Genomic DNA, 23,436 nt, shown 5'->3' with positions numbered 1-23,436 from the left:
ACCACAGAGACTATGCCACGCTTCAGTCTAGGAAGGTTCTGATTGGATCATCAACAGCAATGTGTCATGCGACTGTTTACCTTAGCGTGTGTCAGTGTGTCTAGTGAACTAGATTAAGTCATATTACTTATTAAAATCATATTAATCATAACATTGTGATTTCACAGATCGGTCACATTGTATTATTGACTGACATTTGTTTTGATTAGCTTTATTGAAAATAGAGTTCTTTGATTTAATAAAAGAAAACAGTCTCTTCATCTTCTGTCTTCATTGCTGGAAAGTAAACAGTTTAGAAGCAAATGCATGACCTTGAGGCTGTTTCATGCACTCTGGCGCTGTGTCAAAAGCAACTGTGGAAAAAGGGTAAATAACATTGGAGGAATAGCTCCTTCATCACGTTACACTTTGGTCATGCTGAACAATCTCAGATGTTAAGTACGAGAACAACAAAGCAAAATAAAATGTTGGATGATTTATTGATGCTATACTGTACGTAAACCAATTTATATACAGAAAACTCAGTCTCATTGAACAAACCATGTAGTTATTTATTGACAAGACACACCGTAAGTAATGATTAACACTGTAATAAAATTAAAGTAGTCTAAATAGCAGCAACTAACCAACCTTAATAAAAATAAACTAATTTTGTTCAACGGCCACACATTTTAGTAAAAATTATCTGCAGTTGTGTTTTTATTCCTAAACATGTCTTTCTTTTAATGTGTCAGTTTCATTTAACATGTGGAAAAGGGCCAAATCTGAATATGTATTTAAAATGTCATTAAATCAAATGAAATTTAATTAAATTAAGTTAAATGAGTGAAGACACAAAGAGTAATTGCAAAGAGTGCTCGACACGTGGCTGACGTTAAAATAACTTTACAATGTTTAATTGCTCCAAAGGATATCTGTTAATAAAATGAATGATTGGAAGAAAAACATTGTTAAACATTTAAAAAAATATGTCAGATATAAGAAATCTTAATAAGCTGTTTGAACAATACTGTGTTCTTTTTCTTGCTTTACATACAAAAGTAAATGCAACTAATCATAATGCTTTTTGTAAATAATTTACAGTAAGTAATGAAAAAAAACATGCAGAAAAGATGGTAAAGTTACTGTAACATTTTAAAATAAATATTAGATTACAGTATAATTTGTGTAGTTTGTGTCATTTTGCGGAATACATCTTATTTATTTACACTGGGTAAAACCCCTTTTTTATGTTAATATTTACATATTTGATAGGTTCAACATTAGCACACTGTAGTCAACATGTCAGAGAAACAGCAGTTTCTGCTGACATTAGTCATTTCCTTTTAACGTAAATGCAAAGTCAGTGCATGAGGAATATTTATAAAATATTTCAGGAATGCCCAGTTTTAGATTCACAGACTATTCAGAACTATATGCAACACATTATATGGGAAACCAATTTTAAAAGTATTATGCAAACAATCCAATGTTTAAAACATTGTTTACCACATTTTGTATCAGACCATTTTAAAAATAAATAATTGAATCAAATCTAAATATATTAAGTTAAATAAAAGTTTCTAGAAGTAGATCTATACATAGAAAATGCATCTAAATATTTAAAATCAAATCTAAATTTATAAAGCTGCATTTCAAATTTGAAATCTAAATATAAGTGGCATTTTTACCTCAATATTTCACCAATGTAAATTTAAAGTTTGCCAACATAAAGCATGGTGAAGAGATGGTATAACATCTTGGAGTCCTTTTGATGATTACACGGTGTCGACTCATTCAACAAAAGATTGTTTTTCAATGTGGGAGAACCCAGACCTTAAGAGATCCTTATTTGAGAAATAGTTTTTTACCTGTTATTTTTTAAAATTGTCAGTAACTCTGAATTTAACATGCAGGCTGAATGTGAAAATTGTGTCCTATACACATTCCATGCATTAGCTTTTGATAGGAAATAAATAAACGTGAAACTCTAGAATTTAAAACACCTGACCAGAGTACGGCCTGTGAGGCTTTCATTCCTACTAGAGACCATCCATCCATCCATCCATCCATCCATCCATCCATTGTCTGAACCCGCTTTGTCCACGTAGGGTAGGTAGGGTGCCTGCCTGGTGCGGTCAATGGGCAATCAGGCGGGGTACACCCTGGACAGAGAGCCAGTCCATCGCAGTACTAGAGACCACTGTAAATGTATTAAAAATAAGAGTGAAGGACCTCCTTAAACACTTCCAATTGATTTACGTTTGCAAAGAGTCACAGTCTTACCATTAAAAAGATTCTGACATGATAAGTAGAAGAAATTTTATTTTGATAGGCAACTTCCTTGTCTGTGTTCCAATATTCACACTGTACCCTGCGCTCCTCAGTAAAGTTCACTTGGATGAGGTGTGCAGTAAGGCTTCCAGTACAAAGTACACAAGTGTGCAAATGATTGTCAAACTGGGACAGTCAGCATTGCGTCATCAACTGCGACGCATGCCAGGATGCCGGTTGATGTTTCTGCAAGTTTTTTAATCGCTATTAACAAACTATTTGACATGACATGATTTGCATTCATTGCTGTCCACATTAAGTCTCAGAAACTCTGAGCATTGATAAATATCATTAATCATTTTAAAATTTACTTCTTTCATTTTTGGTAAAAATGCTTTCAGCTTTCTTATCTAAATTCCATTGAAACAATGAATTGTGGGTAATACCTTTCATTGCTGTCCAAATCAATGCAAACTTCAGCAAAGTGTGTATCAAGGGTTCAAAGAGGGCATGGTCAAGGTCTACACTTGAGAATCAGGATACCTAACATACTCACACCCCTGGACGGGAATTTGTAATTGAGGGGTGCAAGGGTAAAAGAGCAAGTATTGGGACAGAGCCTGTTAGCCAAACATTTAGTTTAAAAAATTACCACATTTGAACATTTAGATAAAACTAATGAATATAGAAGTGATTCTAAATATTTAGATGCAGCTTCATATTATTATATTTGATTCTAAATATTTGTTTAAGTTAATAATTTGATTTATGTTTGAATATTTTGGTAAACTGTTGTAATTAAAAGTTATTTGACCCTGTTCTTATTGTTGTGAGAAGCTTAATCATACAAAATGTAGCAGTTTGTTTTTTAATCGGCACCCCATAGATAAGGCTAAATAAAGTTTCCAGTAAAGGTCAGTGTGCTGAATGTTACCTCAGACAGCTAAATACAATGAGCTGCTGGCCTTTCATTTAAAAACGAAATTTTTCATAAAATCGTCATTATCAAAGGACTGTTCATAGTTTGAGATGAATTTGTTTTTCTTCCCAAATGTGGAGAAGGTATTGTAAACATCCAGCTCTCCTCTGGGTGTCAGCTTCAGCGTGCTGTATCCAGACGTGGTGCCGGGAATGAACACGTTGTGTTGATAATCTGCTGCCTCAGACTGAGGCTGGGTGTACTTTGGAGTCCATGAGTAGTCAGGAACCACCTCATCCTGAGGAGGCCTCTTATAATCTGTAAAAATGTGCATAAATTAACATATATCAGGACACTTTTCATGAAATAAGCTTATATGGAAAAACGCAATGCTGGATGTGGATACTGTGACTTTAAAAGCACCGATTTGCAAATGCAAGTAGCGTTTCTTGGGTGGCGACTTAAATAATCCTCATATTGATGATAATTCCTTCATCATTTGGGGGTCTGGTATCATTGGGTTTTCATATCCCTGTCCCAAATTCTCTGGTACAGTTTTAAAAAATCCTTTTATTCAAACACTTTTTTTCCATCAACAACACTGAACCAAAATTTCACCTACCATGATTTCCCCAGGTCCAGTACTGTGGAGCCACTGAGTAGGAAAAACCATCCGTTTCACGTTTCTGGTGCCGGGACAGACTTCCCTCCATATTTGATGAACTATATCTAAATTAGGAAAGGATATTTGTTTAGATGTAAAAGTTCATGCAGTGCGGGTTTGTGTCTCTGAAGGGATTATACCTTTTGTAAGCAGAGTTGCGCTGGTTCTTGGTCCAAGTCAGGTTCTTGTTTGAATAGTTCAGCTAAAACAAAAAAATTAAAAGGTATTCAGCAAAATAAAAAAAAATAAACAAAAACAGACTGCACTGCTTCATGCCAAGGTCCTAAATAGTGACAGGAGTCCCACAAAAAAGAACAATACTAAAAATGCAACTTCAAAGAAGAAAACAATGAAAGTCATACTTTATGCAAATGTTCTGTTCTCATTTTTTGACACATTTATTCAAAATATTCACATTTTCAATGTATAAATTATGCTGTTTAACTTGTCTTTATAGATTTTTTGTGCATTTATTTATCCTTTTCAGTTGCCTTATTATTTTCTATTTCTCCATTTCCATCCCTGAATTTCTAATCATTTGGAAACCAAGATTTCATTAACAACTTTCTGTGATATGAAGATCTAAAGCCATCTATGTCCAGAAACTATGTAAAACTAGTGAATTTGTGTAAGTCTGAGTTTATTTTTGTCCCTTTAGCATAAATTACAATTCTCACAACTGTGTTATGTGTAACTGTGATCTCTGAAGATGTGGAAGACCATGAGAGCTGCAGTCAGTGAGTCCTAACCTCTCCTTCTTAGAGCACTTTCACTTTGTAGATGTCTCACCTGTTGTTCAAGCAACCCAATTATTGGAAACAAGATGGGTATCATAAATGTATTGGACTTCTATGTGTGCACCACTTCAGGTTATGAGTAAAAGAGCTAGATTTACTTGCTCAGAATATCTAAGTCAGACTGAGAAGGGTCAAGGTTCAAGGTGGGTTCACTGAAACAAGATCTTTTAACAGTAACAATAAATAAATAAATAAATAAATAAATAAATAAATAAATAAATAAATAAATAAATAAATAAATAAATAACTGAAAACATGAAGATACAGAGGAAATAACCTAAATGTAAAAATAATTAGCCCTTTGGTCAACCACTTCTTTTTGAAGCCTACAGTTAATTTACCAAATGATAAGTAAGTAAATCAGTAAGTTAACAAATAAATAGTAAATGGTAAATGGCCTGTATTTGATAGAGCACCTTCTAGAGTCCCCCCCCCCCCAAGGCACTTCACAACACAATCAGTCATTCACCCATTCACACACACATTCATACGCTGGTGGAGATCAGCTACAATTTAGCCACAGCTGCCCTGGGGCGCACTGACAGTGGCGAAGCTGCCAAGCACTGGCGCCACCGGTCCCTCCGACCACCACCAGCAGGCAAGGGGGGTTAAGTGTCTTGCCCAAGGACACAATGACAGTGACAGACTGAGCGGGGCTCAAACCTGCAAGCTTCTGATTAAGGGTCGAGCACTTAACTCCTGTGCCACCATCGCCTCATAAATAAATAAATAAATCAGGTGTACGTTTGAATGGCTGGTTATGTTATTATTACATTACAATTGATGTTATGATTTAATATGTTTTATTACATTATATGATAACCATCTGCCCATTTCTACTTAATAGAGAAAATGTCTAAAGGTATTAGTTGAATTGTTCTTTATCCAAACATTTAAAATTAAATGGTGGAAACAAAATTTTGACAGATTTTCCTTGTTTTATTTATTTATTTATTTACCTAAAGTCATTTAGTATCAAAGTTAGTTAGTTAGTTAGTTAGTTAGTTAGTATAAACTTGTTAAAAAATCATGGTGGTGGCCATCTGGCGTCATCATGACGTCAAAAGAAATAGTATGAAAGAGATTAAAGTTTTAGAAAATTGTTCACAATTAATTTTCCTGATATAGAAATCATGTTCATTCATTCATTCATTCATTCATTCATTCATTCATTCATTCATTCATTCATTCATTCATTCACCTCGTTTGGGGTGGTTGCCCTGTTGTTGAACAGCTCTCTCCGGTCTAGCGCGCTCCAGCCAGATGTGAGGTAATCAGTGCTTTTTGCGTTGTTCTGCTGGACCGCCATCACCTGGCTGCAGGGCTTCAGGAACATGAAGTCGCTCTTGGATGACTCCGGCGTCAGGCACATTTTGTAGCAGTACACCTGCGGGAGGGCGCCGCCACCACTCGGCTCCGCGCCGCCCGGCGCGCCTGAGGACATACGGACGTTCAAGTTGGACTTTTTGAAGACCTCTGTGGTGGTGGCGGACATCTCGGTTGTGGAAGCGCAGCGGCAACACCCGCTGATGGAGGGGAAGCTGGACTTTTTGCTGGACACTCTGCCCCTCTGCCTCCTCATTGTCACGAGGACGATGATGGCCAGCAGGGACGTGAAGGAGATCGCGCCAAGAGCCACGATTAAGTAGAATGGGAAGTTAGAGCTGTGATGGGGGGTTTGTGACAGGTCACCCAGATCGGGCTGCAGCACTGGCAGGCTGTCAACCACTGACAGGATGATGGAAACTGTGGCCGAGAGGGGAGGTTGACCATTGTCCTTGACCAAAACGACCAGCCGATGCCTGCTGGGCTCTTTGTCCTCTATCTGGCGCATCGTCCTGATCTCGCCTGTGTAGAGCGCAATGCTGAACAAGGTCGGGTCTGTGGTTTGGAGCAGCTGATAGAAAAGCCGCGAGTTCTGACCTGCGTCTGCGTCTGCCGCGTTGACTCTGGTGATGAGGTAACCGGCATCAGCTGATCTGGGCACAGCCTCGCTGGGCGCAGTGCCGTTCTGCTGTGGAACGGGTGATACGATCACGGGTGTGTTGTCGTTCTGGTCCAGAATGAAGATGTTCACTGACACGTTGCTCTTCAGAGGAGGAAACCCTGCGTCCTGGGCCTGAACTGTGATCTGAAAGTTCTTCAGCTGCTCGTGATCGAAGGACCGCAGCGCGTAAATGTTCCCGTTGTCCGAGTTTATGGACACATACGTGGACGCGGGCATCCCCTGTATGTCTCCTTCTTGTATAGAATAGGACAGATACGCGTTCTGGCCGGAGTCTGGATCCAGCGCGGTCACGGAGCAAACGGACGCTCCTGGTGCGTTATTCTCAGTCAGATACACCGAATATGAGGGCTGTTTGAAATGGGGCGCGTTGTCGTTCACGTCAGACACGTGCACAATTATAGTTTTCCTGGTGAACAGAGGTGGAGAGCCCATGTCTCTGGCCGTCAGGGTGATGTTGTACTCCGCTACTGTCTCCCTGTCCAGAAAATCTGAAGTGACTAAAGTGTAGTAGTTCTTAAAGGACGAGTGGAGCTGAAACGGGACGTGATGGGGGATCTCACAGTCCACATTCCCATTTTCCCCAGAGTCCTTGTCCATGACGCTGATCACGGCTATGACAGTCCCCGGCGGGGCGTCCTCCTGCACAGGTGTGGACACCGACGTCAGAATCACCTCTGGGAGGTTGTCGTTCTTGTCCAACACGTTTACCAGAACTTTGCAGTGAACCGCCACAGCGGACGGACCTTTATCTTTGGCCTGAACGTAGATTTCGTGCATCCGGGCTTTCTCATAATCGATCACGCCTTTAACTTTGATCTCACCCGTGTGCGGGTCCACGCTGAACAGCTGGCGCACTTTGATGGGCGCGTGGCCGCTGAATGAGTATATGATGTCCGCATTTGGACCCTCGTCCAAGTCGGAGGCGTTGAGTTTGATAATGACAGTTCCTTTGGGTGCGTTTTCGGCCAGCCGCACTCGGTAAAAGGACTGATCAAAAACCGGCGCGTTGTCGTTCGCGTCCAAAACTGTGACATCGATTTGCGCCGTGCCAGATCTCTCCGGTGCGCCTCCGTCCACCGCCGTCAGAACCATCTGATGCGCACTCTGCTGCTCTCTGTCCAGCGGGGTTTGGAGGACCAGCTCTGCGAATTTGCTGCCATCGCTGCGCGTCTGGATGTCCAAATAGAAATGCTCGTTTACGCTCAGCAGGTAAGTGCGCAGCGAGTTGGAGCCAACATCCAGGTCCTGCGCGCTCTCCAGTGGGAAACGCGAACCTGGCGCTGCAGACTCAGATATGTCCAAATTAAACTCGGTCCATGGGAAAGTGGGGGAGTTGTCATTCACATCCAAAATCTCAATCTCTACCCTGTACAACTCCAGAGGGTTTTCAATCACCACTTGCAAGTGAAACGAACAGGATGAACTCTGCTCACAAAGTTCCTCTCGATCAATCCTCTCGTTGACAAATAAAACTCCGTTTTCCAAATTCACCTCCACATACTGTTTCTTGGAGCCAGAAACTAGCCGGAACCTGCGCACGGAGAGCTTGTCCAAATCCAAGCCCAGGTCCTCTGCGATGTTCCCGACAAAAGCCCCGTGCTCCTGCTCTTCTGGGATTGAGTAGCGGATCTGTCCCCAGACCGCATCCAAGAAACAAGTCAACAACGCAAAATGGCACACAAGCCATGTCGGTCCTCTCCTGGCTCCGCGAGCGTCCATCCGCGGTCCAAAAGGTGAGAAGTAAATCAGAACCGAGTCAAAGTGCCGACACTGTGGAGAGGGAAAACAAGTTCGTAGGTTGGAACTGTCTGCCTGGTGGAAAACAGAGGAGGGAAAGCAATGCGCACGTCTGTCTCTTTAGATTTGTGTGCGTCCTGCGTGTCTGCCTGTGCGCGTGTTTATTATTGGCCCCAGAGGAGAGCGGGATGGGGTGGCGGAGGAGGGGGGACATCTGCTCGGATAATCTCCCCTGCCGAGTAGCCCGATCAAATTCGTGTCACAGGCGCTGGGCTTTGACCCTGCGGGTCAAAAGGACCGCATCCAATTTCTCAGGAGAGTTTGGCATCATTTGAACTAATTCAGCTCAAATCCAACAGAACCTTCCTGCAAGTCCTGTATTTAATCTGGCGCACAGAAGTGCGGAGAAGTTACAACTGAGGTATAAATTTATCCCCCCCCCCCCCACACACACACACACATTATTCTCGCGCATAAAAAGAGCTCAACTATTCAACAAGATATTCCTTAGAAATAAATCCTCATATCCCCCCCCCCCCTCCCAAAAAAAGGAAAAGAAAGAAAAAAGAAGAGGAGTAAATTTTTCATTAGTATGGCATGAATTCATAATAAAACACCTTTGAAGTTTTAACCTGGTGATGATATATTCATTCTATATGGTGGCAAAGTTTCAAATTCACAGCAAAAACATCACGGTCTTCATTCTGAAGCAGACTTTTTGCATCTGTTCATCAACAAACTCAAAGTGCGCTCCACCCTTTGGCTCCAAAAACCCCTTATTATTATTTTTTATCTCACTCTCTCTCCCAGTTAAAAACTGAAAACACGATCTGTCTGCAGAAATGAAACAGCAGCAGATGGTGAGGTTTACCATGGGCTCATGCTCTTTTTAATTAATGGAATGGAGATTAGAGGGCATTTTCCCTGGATCATTAGTGAACAGAGGAATTAAGACATTTTGTGAGGAATAATCCCAAGGCTATCCATGTGATGCACATGTTTTTTTCCCCTTTTTGTATCTTCTTCTCTGGTCATATTGACCTGCTTTTTACAGCCTAAGTGCATGGCATCACTTATGCTGTGCAGAAACTAAGTAGCTGGGATAAAGGGACCACAACCACATTTAGGGATAAAAATTACAAAAGAGATTATCTCTCTCTCTCTCCCTCCCATACTTTCATTCTGGGGCTTTTTTTCTCTCATTCAAGGGCAAAAGTGGACTATCAACCCCTCAGTCCTTGACTATTTTAGATTTAAAACTCTGGGATAAGATTAGCCCATATTTTTGGAGCTTTTAACACTAATGCTGTTTCATCTATAATAAGTAACATGTATATGGAACAGACAGTTACATTAGGTTTTATTTAACCTCTTTGCTGAAACAATGCGCATGTAGTGCACCACCTGGTGTGAAGGCCCAGAAGCAGAACGTCTCCTCGTGTGAATCCCCGCTGTGGTCATGATGGAAATCCACATTTAATCTCCTCTTTCTTGCACCACATTGTAACCAATATTTGCATATTTTCCATAACAACAGAAAAAAAAGAGCAGGAATAGTGCTGCAAACAAAGAGTGGAAAAAAATGTAAGTGATTCATTATCCACAGAAGGAATTTATACAGTTTGGTGAGCATATTAGTTACAGACTGTTTGCATTTTTCACATGGACAGTGATGGTTTAAGTTCATCAGCTAAGTTCAATTAAAGAGATAACACTGGAGGGATGCTCTCTGGGTAATCCATCTTTAAACATAACAAAGATTTTCCCAGAAAAGAGAGAAAAAGTAATTTAACAGTCTGCACAAATAATTTTAAAAACTCATTAGTGTATTACCTCATGCGTGTGGTTGATTATTGCCTTTATTTATTTATTTATTTATTTTGTAAACAAAAGCCCAGGGGTCTCATTTATCAAGTTTGCTTACGCACAAAACGGGGTCAGAAAACTGCGTAAGCAACTTTCCACGCAAACTTTGGGATTTATCAAAGAAAACTTAGCAGAAAAATGTGCGCAACATTAAGTTGAATAAGCACCTGGCTTACGCACATTTTGGACATGGAGAGCACCTGCAGTGCTGCTGCTGAGAAGGATACAATTATGAAATCCTGCAGAATTATCACTTGTACTGCTTCGTTTTCACACAGAACAAGACCCCCCACACGCACACACACACACATGCGTACACACACATGCGCACACACACACACACACACACACACACACACACACACACACACACACACACACACACACACACACACACACACACACACACACACACACACACACACACACACACACACAACCTGAAGCGCAGAATACGGAATGCAGAATATCAGCAGGGGGACAGATTGAGACAGAACGTCATGCGTCTGTGACAGTGTGTGTGTCCGCGACTGATGATGCGCCCTGGCTACTTGAACAGTGGAGATCTCTGTTTGGCTGACTGGCTAGCACATGTGACTTTCACCTGGGAGTCTGGGGATCGAATCCCGATTGGACTGTTTTTTTTAATACCCGCCACAGATCTCTCTGAAGAACTCACAACGTTGACAGTTTCAGCAATGCTGTGCCACTCCGTGGATTTTCTCTTATTTGTTTTGCGAAAGCACTTCCTTTCATTTCTCCACCTCACCCACAAGTACCTCAATTTCTGCTTCTGGGAAATTGCGCTTCCTTGATCTGCCTTGATCTACGGTCGCCATCGTCATTGGTGGAGCGCTGCAACAGCCGGCTTATGTATATGCATGAGATCCACAAGGCACTTTGCATTGACTATTTATGGCAGTCAGTGGGCGTGGTGAAGGCGAGATGTGACTAAAATGCAGGTGAGAACCATTCTAGATAGATTCCGATTTATTTATTTATTTATTTATTTTATTTTTTTTACCGTGTCCTGTCTGGCTGTGAAGCAAGCAGAATTGATGTCTGAATGCTGGTGACAAGCCTTACAGATTTATGCTCAGGTGGAGCATCAAAGCATCTGCTTTTAATGTCACGCCTGATACTTAAAACTTTATTGTTATTTTTGTTGAATGCTTTGTAATTCCAACCAGACACGGAGACAGAGGTGAAAGAGAAAGGAAAAGAAAAGGTGGGGAGAGAGAGAGAGGGGGGGGGGGGGTGTTCCACAAAAATAAACAATGAACAAGAGTCTGCTTCTAGACCTGCAGAAAAAGACAAAAAAAAAGCAAAAGGACAAAAAAAAGGGACACAACAACAATACAACAAGATCAAGCTACCACTGCGTCAACTTGATGAAAAAAAAAATCAACATTGCTTAACTGAAGAATCACGATAATAAATCACAGTGCATTAAGTGCCCACCATAGTCTTAAGACCTGTGTTTAACGTGCCGAAGCCCATACTTTTGAGAGCACCATGTGAGCACCTGTGTGTGTACACGCGCTTGTTTATGTAAGGTTTCTCTATAGGAGCGCCCAATAGAGAGTGTGAGGGACCACAGATCCGCCCCCCAAAGATGCGCAGGAGACGGGGGGAGCTCCAAGTCCCAGAGATCCAGGCGCTGCCCCAGAACACAGGAACCCCAAGGAGACTGCAACCAGAAAGACCCCCGTCCCCCTCGAGAGGCACAGAGGATCGCCCCGGGGGGCCACATAGTTTCTGATTTATGAAGCAGAGATTGCGTGCAGCTGTGTGTACTCCATGTTTGATAGATCGCAAACCTACTTGGCGTTAGTACATTTTTTTTCTGAGCTTAAGTACGGTTTTAGTAAGGATTCTATGCAATGTTTGATAAATGAGACCCATGTTCTTTATCCCCATCAGTGGAAAATCTATAGTGGAAAGGAGTTAAATTAGATGTTCAAGAATTTGCAGTTATTTGGTTTTTGCAGAACCCTTTGGAGCAGTATCGTTGTATTCATCACCACATGGCTGTTTTGTTTTTAAATGCTCAAATCATGTTTATCTGAATATAAATATCTTATCAGCTGTGAAAAATAGTTTTCCCTTTATTTCTTTAGGAGTTTTTTGTGTCAATATTGTTTTTATTCATAAAAAGAAAAAAAAATTTCCAAACCATCCTGGACAAACAGTAATAAACTAATCGATGCCTAAAACTACTAACTAGTTGTAAAACTTCTGCTGCAAGAAATTGTGATAATTGTAATCAGCCTCTCATGTTACCATGGAGAAATGTTGTCCCACTCTTAGTTGAAGGTTAGTTACATTTAAAGCTGTTATAGCAAATCTACAGAGCAAGCTAGGTTTTGAACTCAAACACAGTCACAGAACACCACACCATGACCTGTTTTTTCTAAAGTATGAGAGCTGACCAAAGTGCTGTACAATAAAAGCAGGTTTAAGATCAGGGCCGGCTCAAGCTTTTGTGGGGCCCTAAACATGTTTTCCTTGGCGGCCCCCCATACCAACACCAGATGATTAATCTTTCCTAAGCTGCATTATTTGTGCAACATGTCCACAATCATTAGCATCTTTTGCAATTAGCTATCAACAATTTCGCATTATTACTGATATTGATTTGAACTTTATCGGAGCAGCAACCCAACAAAAACACTCCAGTTAGTTTGCATTTTGAAATATAGTGCCATTTAAATGTTGTATATCAATGTTGCTATTTGACAGAAACATCCGCAGAAATACATTGAATTTACAGCATGGAAGTTAGGCTTACTATCTTTTGTTCTTATAAATTGAAACAGGTTTAAAGTGTGCTGCACCACAAAATAAAACTAAATGACACTACAGAAAATAACATGGATACATTGCTTATTTTCCATGTGAAATATTATTTAGTCGGTAATATTTAAATGTATAAAAACAAAGCAGTCACTTGGTTTGCATATGCCTTGGGCCGGCTCTGTTTAAGATACAGTAAATAAATCAGAATAAATAAACAGAAAAAACACAAGCTTAAATGTTAAACATTTTCTGTGCAAAATTACAACTACTTCCATTTAAGTTATTAATAGGAAAAGTGCCATGTTTAACAGCCACCGAATCTCATTCTCCTTAAGCGTGATGCTAAGCAAAGATTGTGGTTTTTGTTTTAGTTGCTAGCGTTCTAGCTACACACATGTAGCTACACACATGTGAGGACAGAGCAAGGACAGGGCAAATTTCTACTTCACAAGTGGTGTCAAATAAACTCAAATATCTCAAAAGCCTTACCTCAGATCTGTGATAGTTTGACATTTTGAGACAGAGAAGAAGTAGCTTCAGGGTTTGATCTGCAATGTGTATGATATGCAAAGGTTGTGTCATGAAAGACTGAAAACCAAAACATATATGTTCCAGTAATAAATGTTAATGCCAATATTGGTTGATAATAATGATAAATCAATCAAAACAAACATCCATACTTGTAATGTTTTAGACATTGTTCTGGGTATCTTTGGCCTTGAGTTTATGTAGAACAAGTCAAAATGTGCTGCTTTTTGAGATCATGTAGCCTATAAGTCATGTTGTCATTTTGCTGAAGTGGCGTCCTATAGGCTGATGAAACAGACCTCAGAGTTCCAAATAATGCGGTCAATCACAATTCGTGATTTAGAAAAGGGCCTAACTATATTTTACAAAGGACCACGTTGGTTTGGGAAGCTTTTTTATTATCTAATGAAATCAGCATGGTAAATATTCTCGGTCATTCTCTAATTTGTTTTCCATTCTTGTAACATGTCACTGTGAAACAAAAGCTAACTAATTAAATGATTCTGTAAGAGGGCAAATATATTTTCTCAATACTCAATCGATGTTAGTTTATGGAAAACACAGGTTGCCTACGAGTTAGTCTCCATGTTTTTTTTTTTTTTGTTTTTTGGCAGAAATGCAATCAGAAAAAAGAAAAACGCAGAAGTGAGGAGATTTTCATGGCTGCAGCCCTCTGATACTGATTGTTGGCACATCAGATTCATCAGTGTTAAACCCTCACATGGGAATCATGCAGCCACTGGAAAGCAAATGACTAAGGCAATGAATGACCCGTTTGTCTCCTTTCCACTCAACAAGCCAGCATCAAACACTTTCACTGACATGTTGCCATGGCACTAACTCTAAAAATGTAAAGAAAAGGAGTCAAATAGTAATAAACGTTATTATTGGAGCAGTGCACGTTCTTTATTGTGATTAAAGGTTAAATAAAACATCGGCTGGAACTTCAGAAATTGCATTTGACAAGGTTTGGCTATAATTAAGCAAAACAACCCCTGTAATGTCTTCTTTGATCGTTTATCCCTGGGACATTTATCAAAAATATTATAATTGAGGAAAAATATTTTTGCATGTGTCTCCTTTTTGAATAAAAATATGTAAAAGAAAAAAATAATACAGGAAATAAAAAAAAAATTCATGCACCAAATGAAAGGAGTGCTTAGACAAAAATAAGAAGAAAAACATGTTTTCATGGTCCGCGCCTTTTCCCTCCTTTTCTTCCTCTGCAGCTGTTCACTCGGCAGACCTGATCTCTGCACTCCGCCTACTGGTGGAGCTACCTGAGCTACAGTGTCACACCTGTCATCAACCCTCTCATCAAGCTGTGCAGTGTGCCCATGTGTCATCTCCCACGCCTACATACTGTTGAGCCTGACCTCGGCTGGAACTGCTGATTTTCTTGCCCCCACAACACCCACCCCAAAGAATACAGTTACAAGGATTTTCCACACACAGTCCATATCAAAACACCATGAAGGAAGAAGTTTTAAGTTTGACAATTACTTGTTGATTGCATCAGCCAATTTATTCACTAATATATTATGAACATAGCCAGCAATTTTACTTTATAAAATAACAGATTCATGAACTAATTTAGACTGTTATTTAAAAAAAAAATAAACATAAACCAACAGACAGAAACTATATAAGGAAAATAACACGTTGAAATCACATCAGGTCTTGAAAAATGCTTTAATTAACAAAGCCTACCTAGATTTGATGATTATTACTGAATGCCTCCCAACAGCATTCAGATCTAAGGCACTGGTGCTGTTCCAGCTCCATGCTTCACCCGATCATTCCACATCCTCCTCCAAATTGAAGTAATTTCAGTCTCCTCTAGATCCTTCATCCAGACCAGCCTCTCTTTGTAATATCCCATCCCAGTTTCCCAGCAAACTTCAGCTTCAGATTCAGCATTATATTTTATATTTTTGAGTCTGTTGTTCTGAAATGAAGCAATTTAATTCAATTCAAGTCAGTGTCAACTGGAAACAAAACACCTTAGGAAACCCAGCAACTTGGTGACAGTGGAGGTAAAAACAGCAATATAGCTCAATTAGAATCTAAAACAGGAAAGACTGCTGTTTGCTCAGAGCAGCGTGGTGCTGGACGGGTATGGAAAAAGGACAGTGAGATTAAATGACAGGAACAATCACTGCTGCATGGTTGTTGTTGGCAGGACCAGTAACTGTAGATCACACAGATTAAGGTCACAGAAACCTGCAGGGAGAAAAAGTCACAAAGTTAGTGTCGAGCTATAATGGCTGCAATGGCACCAAATGCATCAGGAGAGAGGAGAGAAGGTGCCCCGTGCATTGTGGGAGGATAGCAGCCTGAATCTATAGAAGCACTACTAACAGTTTAGAGTCAACTGTGCCAGCACAAGCGTAGAGAGGCCCTGAGTCTGATCATAGGAGGGTGTGTGCCTAATCTGAGCAGTTACACAGGAGAGAAGCCTAATGGCTTAAAGCTCTACTTACACTTTTTCTCCATGGACTGCAGTTTGAGTTGCGTTCTAATCAGATAATGTAAGAGTGAGAAGCCTAGTTCTAAACTAATCCAGAGGCTTCAAGAAGGCACCACATTATTAGATCATTGCTTTGTTCAAGGTTACATTTGTGTTTCATGTAGAGCATAAATATTTGCATCATGTAATTTCAAATAAACGTACATTGTTGCAGTGTGGTTCTTCAAAAACAACGAAACATTGTTTAGCTTTTATACATCTATTGCATCTTTCAAATATACTTCTTCTAATTTTAATGTCTTTTTAAATGATAAAATATGTTGTGTTCTTTTCAGCTTCATAATGTCAATGTAACAGCCAACAGTTAAAGTAATAAATCACTAGTAAAAGTTTATTTTTTAAATAATGAAAAAAATACTTTAAATCAGTATAAGAGTGTGAGGACTTTTGAATCATGGATGTTATGGATTTTATCAGAATGTTTTCCAATAACCCGTTTCCTGATCGAAGAGAAGAGGAGAGACACATTAAGCAGACAAGTCAACCAGTTATAACTGCGGCATATGCACGAGGCTACATGCCCCGACCATCTGGTCACAGACTTTATTTAAACAAAAAGATAAGAAAGAAATGGGAGTGAGTGAGTGAGTGAGTGAGAGAGAGAGAGAGAGAGAGAGAGAGAGAGAGAGAGAGAGAGAGAGAGAGAGAGACTGTATGTGTGTGTGTGTGGGGAGTCAAGAATGTGTGTGTGTGTGTGTGTGTGTGTGTGTGTCTGAATAACTGAGCATGCAAAGAGGCATAGAGTAATACAAATTACATTCACTTGATTGAATCAATGATCAAGAAATAATAGACATACAATTTCCATAACAATGGATATATGCAATTAATGTAAATAAGACATTTTCCTTTTTTCCTCCTGAAAATGCTTTTTGATCAAATGGAAACACATTGGCATCAAAAGACTGCATGGAAAGAAATCAGTTGTGTATTTGCTGAAAAACAAAGAAAACATACATACTTTTAGCCTTTGAGAGACCACTTTGCTGTAGAAAAATACTGCAGCCATGTTAGATAAGCAGAAAAACAAAGCTCTTGATTTAACAGTTGTTGAATGTTCCAATTGTTACGTAATACTTTCTATTTATGCTTGTTAACGGGATATTATGATCAACTCAGAAACCCGAATCCCGACCTTAACCCGATCATAACCCGGATATTGGCTGCATGTAAACGTACTTATGGTAGTGTGCATTGGGGAAAAAGGTATTGCTAATATAGGCAGCCAATATTAGTTTTCACCACCAGGATGCCAAGCTTGGCCATAAAGGTAGTACAACAAGCTCGGACATCTGGGAGGGACTCAGGGGAGCCAGCTGAGGTTGTTCACACCCCCGGGCTAGGTCATGTCTTTTGGCTAACATGGTTAAGATGCTGAATTTGTAACACACGATGCATACAACTCAGACTTATAGCAAACACCCAGCACAAGAAGAACTTTCTGCAACAACAGCAAATAAACCTAAATCGGGCTATCCCACACATAGGCCTGGTTTATACTTCTCCATCAGCGGCTGTACAGAGACACACAACGCCATGGTCTGTCAATGCAAGTGCTTTATGGCAAGCTTGTCAAGGGTGACCGAGTCATGCCCAATTTTTTTTTTTTTTACTGTCTTTCAAAAGCTGCAGAGAGCACAAGCCTGGCATTGGTCAGCAAGCCATTTCGTTTTAATTTTTCAAAAGTTAGGCCATTAAAATAAAAAATAAGAAAATGAGTCCTGAAGATATCTAGCAGCAAACACAGAGCAGATTGGAGAATGCTTTGTGGAAGGGGTAAAAAGCTGTGCAGTGGACTTTTAGTTCATGGAAGGAAATTGCGGGAAATTAAGGATTGGGGTGGTGAAGACTTGGAGAATGAGGGACACATTTCTACATCTTAATCTTTCAAATAAAAACAACCCTAAAGGGAGAAAGTGCTGGGAATCTTGAAATCAAATATGTGACATTGAGATAAGTGGAGCACTCCATTAAATGCCAAATAACCTAAAACACATATAGATCTAAGTAGTAGCATTCTTTAACAATAAAAACAACTAAAGAAACAACTACTAATGGAACACTAACAAAGCTCTAAGGCTATACTTAAAAACTACCAAAGGGTTAGGGTTATTAAAAGGCAAACACAAGTGGTCGAACATTAAGCTATCAGTCTAAATCAACAGGTTCACTAGCATAGCTAATCTGAGTTATCTGGGAGCATCAGCATAACTCCAAGGCCCTGGAGCTACTGGTATCCTTGTTTTTTTCCTGGGAAACCACCCCTTAGGTGTTTTAAAGGTAACTCCAAACAGCCCACAGATGCAGGTGCTGTCCGTGGTGCTGAACATAAAGCACTGCAGAAGCAGGCCCTGTCCGGGGGCTGGACAAAAAGGGCAGCAGAAGGAGGCACTGTCCACGGTGCTGAACAGAAGGAGCAGAGGCAGGCACTGTCCACAAATCTAGACAAAAATAAATAAATAAATGCTGCAGAAGCAGAAAATGTCCATGGTGCTGAACAGTAAGGGCAGTAGAAGCAGGTGCTTTCTGTGGTGTTGATGGCCAGCTCCCAGGACAAACAAGCTGTGCACGTAAAAACATGATATAAGGAGAAATACAAAATAGTGAAGGTACCATCATTGACCAGAGCAACAAATCCTCACACCCTAAGCGTCGAAAAATGTTGCGTGTGACCAAGCGTCAAAATATGATGATCAGGGTGCCCCAGCGCGTCAGGAGAGGATGCGCAGGGACACGCGCTGTGCCACAACGTCTGTATCCGACACCCGCGGTGACACGGACATTTCACCTGGAACCTCTAGCAATTTAACCTTCCCCTCACCCCCATCCTAACCTTAACTCAGTATGTCTGTGTCTCTGCCACAGCGTGTCCTCTTCCGACGTGCTGGGGCTCCCTCATCGTCATATTTTGAAGCTTGGTTACACGCGTCATTTTTCGACGCTTAGGGTGTGAGAATGTGTTGACCAGAGCCATGATTGCAATGGTGACAGAACCTCCCATTAAAAATGTTACGTCCACTTTTGTAGAGCCCTGCACTGAAGCTCTAGGCCCGCTGGTCGGCCCGGCCCTCGGGCCGTTGGGCCAGGCTTCGGGCCAATGACTGTGTAACTACCTCGAACACGGGCCGGGCCGGGCCGGGCGCCTTTACTTTTAATTGAATTCATAAAAAAAAAAAAACTGAAACACATACATGCAGCAGCACCTGCCTGCTTCTCACGCACCCGTTAGCTCAGTTAAGGTCTGTGTGGTTTATAAATGTGCCTATATAAACAAATTCTCAAACTGCTGATTGAAACGTGTGCCCCTATTCTAATATGCCATTTTATGTCCACTTTGATGTCAGAAACCATTTGTTTATTCTCATGAAAACGGCAGCATTCCATTTTTCTGTGAATAAATTCGCTCTGCAGTAAAAAAAAAAAAAAAAATACAGCATTCATTGCTGGGGTTTTTTCTAACTGGAGAGCTATATTAATTGTGGGCGTTTATTTAATCTGCTGCTCTGAAAATGCACTCTGCTGTTAGAAAATTAGAATGCTGCTTTTTTTTTCTAATTGCACAAGAGCGCATTTTCAGAGCACATTAAATTTACAAACACATCCAATTAATATAGTGCTTGTAAATTTCATCTGCCGCTCAAAAAATACACTCTGTTAGAAAAAAAAGCTGCATTGAACGCTTTTTTATTTTTTACTGCAGAACGCTTCTCACAGATAATTAGAATGCTGAGCATTCTATCACGCTAAAACATTATGAAAGGTTAAAAAAAAGTTGGGCTTGGGTCGCGCCAGAGAATCCTGAAAACCTTTTCGGACCGAGTCGGGCTGGGGCTCCACCCCCTCAGGCCCGGCCGGACACGGGCTCAGATTTTAGGCCCGTGCAGGGCTCTACACTGTTGTCCTGGCCGGGGAATTGCTTTGTATAATATTTCCCAAGCAAAGGAGAAGTCTAAAAAGAAATCATTTCCACCAACGCTATTACGCATCCGACTTGATGGAAAGGTATTATCTAGTCTTTAGGCTGCTTCAGCCTTAGAACACTACCTGGAAGGAGTTTGGAGTCGAGCTGTTGCTCCTCCAGAAGTAGATTATATTTAGCTAATTTCCCTATTGGTGATGTTACTTTCTGAAATGACTTGTTTTAAGCATTTATTTCTCTTTTTTTCCACTTTTGGAGTAATTTTATAAGCAACATAGACTCACCCGACAGCACTAAAGTATGCAAATGGTACGTTTTTGGCATTAAATGTTCCCTTTAAACATTTTATTTATCCTCTATACTTTTTCTCAAGCTACAAAAAGTGCTTTTAATATATGTCTGTTATAATTATATATTAAGCCATAACCATGTTTCACAGATCACATTAGACGGTAAGAAACTGATAAGGGAACTTCAAAATGCAACTATGTGGCAAAATGGTTCTAAAATAAAGAAAACAAACTGTAAAAAAATAACTCTATAAACAAACTTTAAACTAAAAACGACCAATAAATCGACTACATTTTCTGAACTCAAAACTAAATGAGAAAGTTGTGTTTCTTATTCATTCAGCTCCACATTCGCCCACATAATGTGCTCCACATCCTGGATGTTTCTGCTAATAACCATGTAAACATCAGATGATGGCAAGAGTGAATGTACAGGAACAAGAAAGTTTCTCTTTCAAATCAGACTGGAAGATTACTGAGTAATTCAGGTCACTGCTGGATACAGAGGGAAAGTAGGACAATTAACCCAGCAGCACCCGGATGTATCTGCGCCACAGCACACCACCATGCGTGGAAAGAAAAGACTGCTCAGTCTTTGTAGGCCGGTGTTCTTCCCTGAGAGGATAAGCTGTTAGACAGCCAATTTAAAAGGTTTCTCCTCTTGTGTCTTGTGGTGGCCACTGCTTTTATAGGGGAGATGGACAAAAGGAGGCAGACTACAGTTTGGCGCTGAGACTGCTCTGATCTCATAACTTGTCATTTTAAATGTTTATTTTTTTCATCTGATGAATCATATTCAGAAGGGTTTTAATGCCATATGTGTAAGAATTACAACATTAGGAAATTGCTGCAGTACCTGGTGCAAGTAAGATTAATGATGAGCAAAATTAGAATTAAGAAATAAACACAATGAAATGATAATAATCAAGGGAACCAATAATTAGAGAAGCAACTACTTTATACAAGTCAGCGTAGGTACTGGTCAGAGTAGATCAGTTCAGGTGCAAAACCAACATAGGGTCATGTGACTGAAACAAAGCAACTTGAGTGGGCAGTTCTACAAGTGTTATTCATGAATATGAACGCAGAGGAGACGAGACTGTTTTTGTGACAAGAGGTTCTGGTCCGAATGGATCGGAACCTCCTGCCAGATGGGACTGAGTCGTAGAGACTGTGTCCAAGGTAAGAAGGGTCTGTTGTTGTCCAACCTGTATGTCTCAATGTCCTGGAGGTGTACAGGTCCTGTATAGAGGGGAGTTTGCAGCCACAACACACTGCAGTCGTTTCATGTCCCGGGTGGTGTCTGTTTCAGCTCCTTCCAACCTGGTGGATGTTATAACCTTAAAAAAAAAATAATAAGGCATAGGAAGCTTTCATTTAATTTAATAAAATGTATTTGAATGTAAACAAATGAATCAAAGCTCCAGTGTCAATCCCCCCCACGAATCTTAAACTAAGATCATCTTTAATTGAGAAATTAGGAAGTTTTAATTATTTGAGATAAATGAGACTTTGCATGATGTTTTTTCAACAATCTTTCATAATTCGTTGAGCATGTTTTAAATGTTTCTCTGCTTCAACACACAGAGCTCGATGACATGCTGAACAGGTCGTAGAATCAGTCATGTTGAAGTAGAGAAACAACTAAAACATGCTAGATAGTAGTCCTCAAGGACCAGAAGAACACTGCACAACAGCATCAAATGTTAAATATATAGTTATAGCAATTGTTGAGTGTTGATATTACTGATTAGATGTGGTGGCCATTTTGAAGAGGATTCTTTAGTTATAATTTTGGGACGTTGCATTTGAACTTCTGTACCAATAAAGGGACATTGTCTAACTCTTAATTTCTGATACCTATATTTACTGATGCCGATATGTGAGTCTCACCACTTTAAATAGAGTTATACTTCAAACCTCATCTGTGCAAATATATATATATATATATATATATATATATATATATATATATATATATGAATATGAATAATAAAAAAGCCACTTTAATTCAAGTTAGGCCAGTTGTGCCAAACAAAATTATCTCAAAAACAAAAAGTAGGATCTGCCATATTTTGAGTTTTTGAAGACTTCTGTGTAAATGTGAATGTCAAAAACTAGAAGAGTAAATGTGGTAACACTTTAGGGAACACAAATTCACCATTAATTAGTTGTCAATTAATATACATATTAGTGGACTGCTAAGTCTGAACTAGTGATTGTTAAACACTTATTAACAGCTTATTACTAATGCTGTAATTCTAACATTAACAGGCCATAAATTAAGAGCTTCATCTAAATAAGCCATTCATAATGGTTTGTTAACTGAAAGTAAATGGTTTGTTGCCGATTAACGCACAAAATAAGTAGCTCACATCAGTATGTGGCTTTTAAAGAAGTAATTCAAGGGGAACATATTCTTGCCTTTAAGGGGTTAATTAATACTAAAGTACTAGTAATTAGGTATGAACAAAATCTGACTTTAGAATGGGGAACATATTCTTGCTTACAAGTGGTTAATTGATTGTTGCTTAGGCTCTATTAACATGTGGAGTTTGGTGTTTATTCACAAAATACCAGAACATAACATTTTTTGTTATTAACTATTTCCCTGCATGGATTCAAAACACCCTGTGCCAGAGGCAGCAACGCAGCCCCAGAACATAACACAGCCTCCTCCATGTTTGACGTAGGGACAGTGGTGTTTTCTTGACATGCTTCATTTTCCTGTCTGAAAATAGACACCTGTGATGTTAATTAGTGGATCAGAGAATCAGAATCAGAGAATCAGAGAGAATTTTATTGCCAGCGCTCCAGTGAACCAGAGCATAGGAACTTGACTCCACAGAACAGCCTGACCAAGATTACACACACACATATAGACAGGACAGATACAGGCGGACCACGAGAGCAGCCATAACGGCCCTCATTTCAGTAGCTGTAGAGGGGATTACATGAGGAGAGTTCGGGGAGGGAGAAAAAGGCATTAACAGAGTTACACCGACAGGGTGTAGCTCTACTATGCAAAAAAATAACCTCTACATATAAACACGAACGTCACAGTTCACAACATCAGACCCGGTAGGTAGGGGGGGTGGGCTGGGACCCTGATGCACCTTGAATTAA

At 40.0% G+C, this 23,436-nt stretch overlaps 1 protein-coding gene across 1 annotated transcript; it reads right to left on the bottom strand.

Annotated features, from left to right (window-relative positions):
- Nucleotides 1-460: 460 nt before the first annotated feature.
- LOC107386603 (protocadherin-10) lies at nt 461-8,816 on the bottom strand. Its single transcript, XM_015961124.3, has 4 exons — nt 5,835-8,816; nt 3,977-4,038; nt 3,795-3,901; nt 461-3,490 (listed from the first exon to the last, which is right to left on the bottom strand). Exons 1-4 carry the CDS (start codon nt 8,358-8,360, stop codon nt 3,222-3,224), a joined length of 2,964 nt encoding a protein of 987 aa, XP_015816610.3. The 5' UTR covers nt 8,361-8,816; the 3' UTR covers nt 461-3,221.
- Nucleotides 8,817-23,436: the final 14,620 nt, after the last annotated feature.

The sequence above is a fragment of the Nothobranchius furzeri genome, chromosome 10, assembly GCF_043380555.1.
Source record: "Nothobranchius furzeri strain GRZ-AD chromosome 10, NfurGRZ-RIMD1, whole genome shotgun sequence".
Classification (NCBI taxonomy): Eukaryota; Metazoa; Chordata; class Actinopteri; order Cyprinodontiformes; family Nothobranchiidae; genus Nothobranchius; species Nothobranchius furzeri.
The sequence above is the reverse complement of the archived record's forward strand: the minus strand, read 5'-3'. Positions and strand labels throughout refer to the sequence as shown.